The sequence below is a fragment of the Chionomys nivalis genome, chromosome 7, assembly GCF_950005125.1.
Source record: "Chionomys nivalis chromosome 7, mChiNiv1.1, whole genome shotgun sequence".
NCBI lineage: Eukaryota > Metazoa > Chordata > Mammalia > Rodentia > Cricetidae > Chionomys > Chionomys nivalis.
Window position 1 is genome coordinate 75,775,641 of NC_080092.1, and position 10,636 is coordinate 75,786,276.

The following is a 10,636-nucleotide window of genomic DNA, read 5'->3' on the forward strand; positions in this document are numbered from 1 at the left end:
TTATCCTGGGACCCATGACAATCCTCCTGCCTTTGGCTCCCATGTGCTAGGATTACAGACAGGGGTGTGCCCACCATGTCCAACCATAAATGACTTGTTTGTTTTGTCCTCTGTAGTGGGGGGAGCGGCGATCCGCTTCCCGCCATCCAGCTAGCTCTACCCGAAATAATTACATGGAAACTGTATTCTTTTAAACACTGCTTGGCCCATTAGCTCTAGCCTCTTACTGGCTAACTCTCACATCTTGATTAACCCATTTCTAATAATCTGTGTAGCACCACGACTCGGTGTCTTACCGGAATATTCTAACCTGCGTCCATCTTGGAGAGGAGAGCTATGGTGACTGACTGACTCGGCTTCTTCCTCCCAGAATCCTGTTCTGTCTACTCCACCCACCTAAGGGCTGGCCTATCAAAGGCCAAGCAGTTTCTTTATTAGTTAACCAATGAAAGCAACAGATAGATAGATGACACTCCCACATCAGTCCTCTTTTTTGAGACAGGGTCTCTCTGTCGACCAGGCTGGCCTTGTCTCAGAGTACTGGGATTAAAGACATGGGATTACACACCCAGCCCTATCAAAAATTCTTAGGGTTGATTGGATTTGATTTACCAAAATTCAGTATCTTTCAAGAAAACATCCACTTAATGAAGTTAAGTACATTTTAACCCTCTCTGTGTATGTAAGGATATATGCACCATAGCATTTGATAAGAATATACATATTCTTATCAAACCCTATAGGTAAGATAGGGTTTCTCTGTAGCCCTGGCTGTCCTGGATTGCTCTGTAGACCAGGCTGGCCTCGAACTCCACATACCTCTGCTTCTCAAGTGCTGGGATTAAGGACTTGAGCCACTACCACCACCAGGGGATAAGAATCTTACAAACCTTTACCTCGTGTTGCTGTAAGAAGGAAAGCTACCAGATGTAGTGATTGGAGTAGAGCCAAGTTCCCGGAATAAGACTTAATACACAGCAGCATGAGCACCTGCTGCAAGGAAAAGGGGGCGGTAGTGAAGTGACCGTGAGCTGGCACAGTGGTAGATAGTGGAGAGAGACACGGTGTCCATAGGCCCCACCTGCACCATCCACCACTACCTCCCATTTTCCTCCTCTTCCCTTCCAGCATGGTAGGCTATAAGTTGTATTTGTGCCTGCTGTGTCCTGTTACGTCTCAGTTTGGGGAACCAAGTGCTGTGGGTAAAAGCATGAGCAGCAGGTACATCAGCCCTGTTTGTCTGTGCTCATCCCAGGAGAGAAACCTTTTATCTGTGAAATCTGTGGCAAAAGCTTCACCAGTCGCCCCAACATGAAGAGGCACCGCAGAACTCACACGGGCGAGAAGCCTTACCCCTGTGACGTGTGTGGCCAGCGGTTCCGTTTCTCCAACATGCTGAAGGCCCACAAGGAGAAGTGCTTCCGAGTGACCAGCCCAGTGAACGTACCGCCAGCTGTCCAGATCCCTCTGTCCACGGCGCCAGCTGCTCCCGCTCCAGCTGTGGCCAACACTCCTACGAGCCCAGCCCCCGCAGTCAGTATGAACCCAGTGGGTGGCGCGCTTCCCTCAAGGCCGGTCCCGCATCCTTTCTCGCACCTGCACATCCACACGCATCCACACCACGCACATCACCTCCCCATCCCACCTGTGCCTCACCTGCCCCCACCTCCGGCCCTCTTCAAGAGTGAGCCCCTAAACCACAGAGGCCAGAGTGAGGACACCTTCCTGAGGCATCTGACAGAGAAGAACAGCGCGCCCCAGGCCCAGCATCATTAGCGCAGCCGGAGTGCCATCCCCATGGTGAGCTGGCAGAAGGGGTGCAGCTGTGCCTCTCTGGGGTCTCTTCGTCTCCATGGCCTCCTTCAGGACTTTGACCATTGTCCTGGTGAGCGATCAGACTGACCCGAAGGAGAGAACAAGAAGACTGCCCTCGCAACCAGGGGAACCACTGAACTAAAGCCCAATGTGCTTGCATTTTCTGATGACTTTTATAAATTTCACATACTCAGACTGCAGGATTTTATAATTTCATATCAGCGGATGAGGTATGCTTGCTTTTATATCCTGGTCTTCTCCTCAAAGAGGGGACAGGCCTGGTTTCCTTTTTACTAATCGGGAAGGCTGTGAGATTAATCCAGAGCATTAACTGTATCACTGTGTATTGTAATGAGTTCTTTTCAGCTTTTGGTGCTGACTGCAGTCGAGCTGGTCACAATTCACACAATATCAAGCATTATAGAGAAGATGGGTGTTTTCTTCTTTGTGTAGCTCTTTTAACACACTCTTTATTTTACTACAGAAATTATTTTAGAGTTTTTGTATAGACTTTAGTAGTCTGTTTCTAAAATGAAATGTATTTCAATAAGCTGTGTAATTTTTTCAGTGTAGCTAAACCCATGTTGTAAAATAGATAAATTTTTATAATCATCAAAATGTGATTCTTAAAGATGCATATAATAACTTCTATTTCAAATTTATTCTAACATCCGTACAACACAAAGGTGCTTCTGGGACTGGGTGAGGGTCACCAGACCAGGTTACTGCAAGAGCAAGGTTCATAAGTACTCAGGAACTTGACCATCTTTGCTGGGCACTCCGTCCATCAGCTCACTGACACGCTCCATCCCTGGTGTCCCTTTGAGCCCCTCTGTGGATTCAGTGGGGTGGTGCGTTGGAATAGGGTCACCAAAAGCTTGTCCGATTTGAAAATCTGAGTAACATTGTGAATACCTTCAGAAGGAAGTGGCAGAGGTCTCCTTTCGATCACGTCTGTTTCTCACTTCTCTTAGGAACTTTGTCATACTCAGCTGTTAGAGGAAGATAAATTGGAATCTCTAATTTTGAGGTTGCTGTGTTTCCCAGAACCATTAGGAGAAGCTAAATGGTGAACTGAAATCATAAGTGTAATTGCTGATAGAGGCCGAGAAATGCGAATGAGAAGACAAATTGGCTTCTAAGTTTTAAAATGTCTGCAGTGTCTAAAATGTGGGTGTCACTCTGATCTGCATCTGCCATTTAAATTGTAGTGAGAGGAAGCCCCAGGTACTGCTGCCTCATCCTCCACAGTTAGGCGAGGAAGGAGCAACACCCCTGCCTCTGGGCAGCTCCACAGGGCATGGTCACCCTGGAGCGGGTTATAGGAGCTGAAGAGAAGGGCCGACAGTGGTCTGGGTCAGCTGGCAGATGTGGACCACGGAGCTGCGTGTTTTCTGCTTCTTCACCTCAGAGACTGAGTTCCAAGAGTGGCCACTTCCACTTCTCTTTCTCATTTCTCTTTCCTCAGGCTCATAAATCAGAAATTTAGCTGTTATTTATTTATCTTTGATATGAAATGTGCAGATATGCGTCACGCACTTTTTTTTCTGGGCACTTAACTCTGGATGGGGACACATGGACTCTGGATTGAAGTTAGGTTCCTGCTTCTGCGTATCACACTCTGCATTAGCTTTTGGTTTCATGTTTCTAGATTTACCACAGTTTTACCTTTGTCTTCTGTAATGCATAGGAAAAATTGTGTGCTGAGACAGGAAAGTATCTCAGGACACACTTTTCCTCCAGTTCTAGGCATAAATTTTAACAAATGGTAGTTTTTAATATTTGCATACATTCCTGGAGCCCCCATATACCCAAGCCAAATAGGAAGCCAGTTCCTTCTCCGCTCACTTCCACAGTCTCCTTTGCATCCCATGGAAAGTCTGCAGATCTACACTTTCATGTAGACATATCATATTTCATGGTCAAGTCTATAATATTAAAATATTTTTATCAAAAAAGTATGTTATAGCTTAGTTAATTGGTTTTATCTTATTTTGTGCTAAATACAGTATTGGACAGAGATTCTAAATTCTAGACTTGAGACTGTTGAATCAACCATTTTATAGATGTACTATGAATACTCATTGAAAAAATTCAGGTAGTCAGATCTGATTTTTTTTTATTCAAATGACTATAGCCATAAGAAAGTGTCTGCTACATAGGAAATCCAGTAATAACTCAATAACCACCACTCTCCTTAACAGAAGCAGAAAGTAAGGAATTAGGAAAGTGAGTTAGCACTGTCACACTGTGTAATGCATTCTTACTGAAATGTACTGTGGAACAATCTAGAAATGCCAATTTTTTTTTTCTGGATAAGTATATCTTCCCTGACTTGGGATTTGTAAGAAACCTGTTCTTTAAAACATGGCTCTCATCAGTGTCATGTATGAATAATGAACATATGCATAATGAAATTCACACCGAGATGCTTCTGAGCCCAGGGCCACAGGGTTGAGCCTGAAACATGCAGGCGCATTGGGTTTAACATGCTGGAGACTCAAACTCAGGGTTGAAAATGTGCTTGGGGTCCGCTACTAAGATAAAAGTTGCATCATGTGTGTCCTCTCCATGTGTGCTGCGGTACCCCAAGGTTCTGCAAAACCTGTTCAGTTCTCGTTATCTGTTCATGGAAAAAGATTGTGGAGGAGTTTGAGTTCTAGGCCCGTATCTGTACTTTTTTAAAGACATAGACCTTATTTCAAAATAACAGATATTAAATTGAGGCTTTCTTGTTGCCATTTTATACTATCTTCAAAGGCATGTATTGTCACAAGGATTACTTTATCTTCAAATGGTTTTTATTGTTACCAATTTACTTCTATGTAGACCAGGCTAGCCTCAAACTCACAGCTTGAGGACCGGGTCTAAAGGGGTGAACTACAACACCCAGCACCCAAGAACTTGTTGTTGTCGTCGTTGTTTTGAGAAATGGTCTCATAGAGCTGGCCTTGAACTCTAACCAATGACTCCCCCTCCTCAGCTGCCCAAGTGCTGGGATTATGGGTCACCCTTCGTCACCCTGCCTGGCTTCCACAAGGGTGTTTCTGAGTTGGCATTACATTTTTAGAGGCTGGGTTGTACATCTTTCATTCTTTTCTTATAGATTTATCATTTGGATACACACTTTTTAGCCTAGTGAAAGGCTGCTACTCTCAAATTGAGTCAGGTAGGGTCATACTGGGTTAGATTTTAAAACTGAATGAAGAGAAGATGAACCACTTAAGGGCATGTAGCTTCATTTTTTTGTATATTTTTAACTTGATTCTTATTTTTAGCAATGCAAACGTCTGCATATAGAACTTTAATAAAGTTCAGAACCCCTTTGAAAATCATTTCCATGCACTGTCGCAGTCCTTCAGCATGGGCCTTTCCAGAGCTGCCTGTCTAAGAACCTCGGCTTCTGGGCGTGACTCCCACACACACTGCTAAGCAGACACAAACTCTCTGAAGCTTTGAATTTTTAACTTCTTGAACTTTTTTTCAGTTTTTACTATTGTTGAATAGATATATATTTAGTTTCATTTTTATCTCACTGGAAGATTTAAAATTTGAGAATATGAAGTAGAGAACTCCATTGCAGAGAGAGAGAGAGAGAGAGAGAGAGAGAGAGAGGAAGAGGGAGAGAGAGAGAGAGAGAAAGAGAGAGAGAGAGAGAGAGTGTGAGAGTGAGTGTGTGGATTTATTCCCCTCTTGCAGATTTTGGTTAGGAAAACACAACTATGATAGGTGAGTGTTTATGGTAAAGAGAGAAAAACTAAAGCATCTATCAGAAGAACCCATTTCAGTTAAAGCTTCTGTTTAAGCTGCTGTACGGAAATACCACTTTTGTTGCTTTGATGGTCCACATGATATAGATTTTAATGCTGTTCCAGACTATATGTGGAACACATCATGAAAAGAGGTGTGTTAGATCTAACCATTTTATCAACTTAAAAAAAAAATATCAGAGATCAGTTGGAATTCTTCAGACTCTAAAGTGGAGTAAAGAATTACCAGTTTTTAAGTTTTTTTTCTTTACTTAAACTAAGTTAGAAAATTTCCCAAGAATTCTCTCTCTCCATCTTTTTCTTTCTTTTTCAGGAATAAAAGTTCATTGCCGTTAGAAATAATGGCGTTGTTACGCAGTAGCAACTCACTAGATAGTCTCCTTGTCATCCGTAGCATTCATGAGAAGTAACGCTGACCTTCCAACCCTGGAACTACCTCGATAAAGCAACCCAGAGATCCTCGCTACACTCTATGGAAGCCATAAACGTTGTCAGTCTGGCCACCTTCGCAGTTCTATACTTTTGTACTCACTAGACTTTTTTATAGACTTACATTCAGACGTTTTCATCTTAAAGGATAGCTTTTGCAAGACTCCAAGGAAAATAAAATTCCTTAAATTCCCAACCTTGAAACTCTAGTTTCAGTAAATTTGTTTAAAGAATCAGATGCCATACTATTTTTAAAAATCAGAACTGCTTTGCAGACCTACATATTCTGCAAACAAGTTCCTCTTTCTTGTTTCCTCGCTAGAGGCTGTGATAAAGTGGAGCTTTCCACTTGGCTCACTCAGTGACGTTTCCTGGAGCTGTCTCTCTTACTGTAGCACAGGAGTGAGTAGTTGCTGTCCGTCTGACCCTCTGCTGTCTATCACTCTGCTCTCGAGTGCCTTCAACAAGCCCGTGTCCTGGAGCCTTCTTTCCCTGGTCTGGATCCTACCTCTGATTGTTTCATTCTCCATGAGTATTGGAATTCACCCTTATTCCAAAGGGCTTAGCTACAAACTGGCTAGAACCTGGCTGAGGATTGTGAACACATCTGTGTTTTGGTCCTCCATATTGCTGCTGGGTTAGCCTTGTAGCTTCTCTGCTTGTCTTACTCCTCACATACGACACCTCTAGTACTAGAGCTGTTCTTGTCCTTTGCCACCTTTCTGTTCTTTCACTGCAGGCTGGGTGTTCCTGTACAGTCGAAGGTCATCCAGTGTGTCTCTGGGCCATCGTTTTCTCCTCTGAAGTCTTCCTGAATGCCTACCCTTTCAAATTAAAGGAATGCTGAATGCTGCTATTGCTGCACATCCTTTCTTTCATAAATGTTTTACAGGGTTCCTCCCATGATCTTATTTTAGTCATAGGAATTTAAAAGTGCTCTCGGGGTTTAATAAAAGTCCTTCATTGATTTTTTTGAGCAGCCCCTCTCATCCAGCCACCTGTCCCCCATGCAAACCCCAATTTATTTTCTTTTCTAGTTGTCTTCTTACAAGTCATTTAAAAAGTGTAATTGGTGTATAAATATATGAAAGATGTAATAAAAAGGAAACTGAAGTGTGTTCTGTGTGTAGTATGTGCACTTCATTGATAAGAATTCCTTTAGCAGCTGGCTGGTCTCGCTCGTCCCAGATCAAAGCTGGTGCTGTGTGATGGGTTCATTGTCTCCTCCTAAAGTGGAAACAGACGAGCTCCTTCAGAGAGGGAATTGGAATTATTTTTTGTAGGTGGGCGAACACTAATGAGCATTTTGACCCTGTCTTTGCTTTCTGACTTACAAGCTCTTGCCTTGATCCTTAAAGTTATTGGTACTGAGGCATCCAGGACTGATAGCTGCATGAGGCAGGCATCTCAAAAGGCAGCTGTTGATAAATTTGTAATACTTTTTGTGTGGGAACAGACAGGATGTTAATTGGTGGGGTAGTACCAAATTGTGAGAATCGGTTCGATAATATAGAAGTCAAGGCGTTTGAATGTTTCATTGGCTGTTTAGAACGAGAGCAGTATGCAAGCTGTCAGATGTAGATTCTGGACTGGAGAAGTCGTTAGCCAGCTTCAGCCTTGCCGTTTCCCATCCATGGTCTAGACAGTCACTTCTGGAGCACCAGATGCCTAAAAGTACCTGCTTTTAGACCGGTTAGTTTTCTCTCCAGAGTCCTAGGCTTTCGGGTAGTGGAGAGCCATACTTGCTTATCACTGGGAGGAGCTACATCCCTGGGAAAGGATGGCCACTTGTTTTGTGTGTTATTAGGATGCCTTTGGCCAGGTATCAGAGGAATCTTGCCCCCTCAGAGGTGTTCTGTTGCTTAACGCCAGGTTACCGTCGTCCTATCTGAGCATCTGGTGAGATCGGGAATGTGACAATTTACTTGAAAATGATTTTCATAGGAAATGGAGATGCTCAAAAGGATCTGGAAGCTGGGTTTTGCTTAACGTCCAAAGGAAATCTGATGCTTGTGTTAGCTGGTTTCAGTGGAGTCAAGAGCCGGCCTGTCCAGGTCTGAGAAGGAAGCAGCTTGTTTCTGCATCCCTGGCTCTCCTGGATGAACAAGGCTCTCCAGTCTGCCTTGTAGGTGAACGGGGCCGTGTAGCCAGAAGCAGGGTCTCGCTCACACCCTGCATGGGACCTGAGACTACTTGGCAGCATTGGAAAGTATCTTCCCATATATGATTGCTCACTTTAACTAAGTTGAAAAGAAAGAAACAGTGTAGTGTAATATGTATTTACTTCTCAAGTTCTATCACCAGATACTTCAGAAAATCAAATCAATTATCTTCCACAAATTCGAATATAAATTTTTTTCATTTTTTGAGCTAATTCTATCCATCTGCAGTACTTGTTTTGACCATAAGGGAGCGCTAAAGTACTTTCCTCTCAGCTTTTAAAGCCCTTCTAGGATATTGCTTGTCTCACTGAATTTGATGAAAACATTTTCACATATCTCTAAGTTCAGTAGTTGCTCGGGCCTCATGATGGGAGCAGAGATTCCTGGGTCTGAGCTCTATGTGGGCCAGGCAGCATAATCATCCAGCCTTTGTTAATATTGGTGACATGAGATTGGAAGTGGGGCCCCTGTCATGAAGGATCCAGTGTTTACTAACTAAATGCAGAGCTGAAAGGCACCCCTCCTCCCTATTTCCTCCTCTGTGTCCCATTGCGGCCCAGCACCGTCCCATCTGTGACTGAGGACTGCTGGAGTGTGTGTACGGGCACATGCTCTCACTTGGTCTGCTCCAAGTCGGTATTGGTTATACCAGGTCTTCCAGTTGAGTGGGGAGGCCTTCCACAGCATGCACCCCTTCAGGCCAGAGTTTCCTTGTCTTTGAGCTCCTGGCCCTCATCAGCTCTCTGGAAATTTTGATTGTGCTCATTGCGCATCTTCAGATGAAAAGTTGGGTATGTATCCACTAAGGGAAACACCAGCCGTGAGCATTTACCAGGAAGTGTTTGCCCGTGGAAGGGCATCCCATACTGATTTCTTTCTTCCTGGTCCCTTTTCCCCAGCAAGACCCAAGAACCTGATCAATGCTGGATGCATAGAGTTGGGGGCTCCTTGTAATTCAAGCCCTAGGCAGAAGCGGAATGGAAGCTGTGACCAGCTTAGGTAGGTAGCAGGTGGCTGTCCCCGTAGTGCTGAGGTCACTTGTGCTTTCTCTTTTCTAAAGGAAGTCCAATCTGCTTGCCGGGAATCTTTAGCCTTAGGTTTACAAAGCTTGCTGTTGAATGTCTGTCCAAATGAGTGAGAGAAGAGAGCAGTTACTTGCTTCCGGTCCTGCCTGCAAAGTCAAAAGACTGACTGTATAGACTGAGGCAGTGTCTCCCTCGTGTCTCTGTAGAGGCGCAGTTGAAGGTCAAGTCAAGGTAGTACTTAGTGAAGGAAGGTATCTGTCATGCTGTAAAGAAGCTTAGCGGACCTTGGGGGGTTGGCAGGTGGGGAGGACAGGATCTCTTGAGACGGGAAGCGTGGTGGAAGAGGAGGGCTGCTTAACCCAGGGAGCTGTGTGATGGGTGGAGTTAGGCGGCCTCTGAGCTGGCCCACAATGCCTGGCGTCCTGTCCAGTCCCCCGCGGTGATAAGTTTCTTCCTTGTGTTAAGTATACCAATATTTTTTTAGCAATGAAATGCACTTTTTTATTTCAACTCAATCATGATTTTAAGTATAAAAAATTTATAGATTGTTAAAACTACTTTTTTGTGTATTTTTAACCACTCAATGTAGCATTGTATATTTTATTCTTATTAAGACTCTGGTACAGGTGTGCCATATAATGATTTTTCCCAACATGCTGGGCCTTTGGATGTGTACGGTAACCAACTTCATGCTAATGTTCAAAGTAAAAGAGAAGAAAAAGTAGCCATATTCTTATGTGTCTTTCTTCGTTTCTTCCTTCCTCAGATGACATTCTGAGGGTCCCTTGGTTAATGACTGCTCATTTTATATAAAATAATCCTGCAAGCCACACCTGGATTATTGGTTGGTATCTCTGGTTGGTAGCACCTATCACAAGCCCCAAATGCTGCCTGAACTTTTATGAATAGCGTACTTCCTGTCACCTGCCCACCCAGTCCTGGTGATTGCATCTCGAGCTTGTGCCTCCTCAGCCCTCATCTCACTTTGGATTTTGACCCAGGGTCTTATTAAGTTGCCCAGGCTAGCCCTGAACTCACTCCGGAACTCAGGCAGGTCTTCAACGTGCCATCCTCCTGTCTCAGCCTCCTGAGTGTCTGGGCTCACAGGTCTGCACCCCCAGGGTCAGCTGAGTGACATGTCTCCCAGGCTGGCGACCACAGTTAACCTGATGTCCCCTCTGCAGTGTTGCTGCCTTGCTGCTCCTCGGCTGCAATAACACTGCCCTGACCAGCTGAGCAGGAATCACAGAACTTCTGAGGGGGTGTTTGGGAAAGGATCACCATCGGCTATGACCCGGCTAAACACAGGGCAGACAGCTTATCAAATGTAGTTAGTGAACGGTAGCAGTGGGAAATTCAGTACTCTATGTAGCTCCTTTCCTCGCCCCACCCAGTTCAGTCACCCCTGCCCAGTTCAGTCACCCCTGCCCAGTTC

At 44.4% G+C, this 10,636-nt stretch overlaps 1 protein-coding gene across 2 annotated transcripts in view; it reads left to right on the top strand.

Annotated features, from left to right (window-relative positions):
- Znf652 (zinc finger protein 652) overlaps window positions 1–9,921 on the top strand; it is a 54,658-nt gene extending 44,737 nt beyond the window's left edge. The window contains exons 6-7 of one of the 2 annotated variants that reach the window (XR_009057362.1): window positions 1,256–2,045; window positions 5,899–9,921. Coding sequence is in view for 1 of the 2 variants with exons in the window: in XM_057773526.1 (XP_057629509.1) it covers window positions 1,256–1,776 (521 nt within the window). In the remaining variant the exon portion in view is untranslated. Of the gene's footprint in view, window positions 1–1,255 lie in introns of both variants that reach the window. The other variant, XM_057773526.1, reaches the window with a different exon arrangement.
- Window positions 9,922–10,636: the final 715 nt, after the last annotated feature.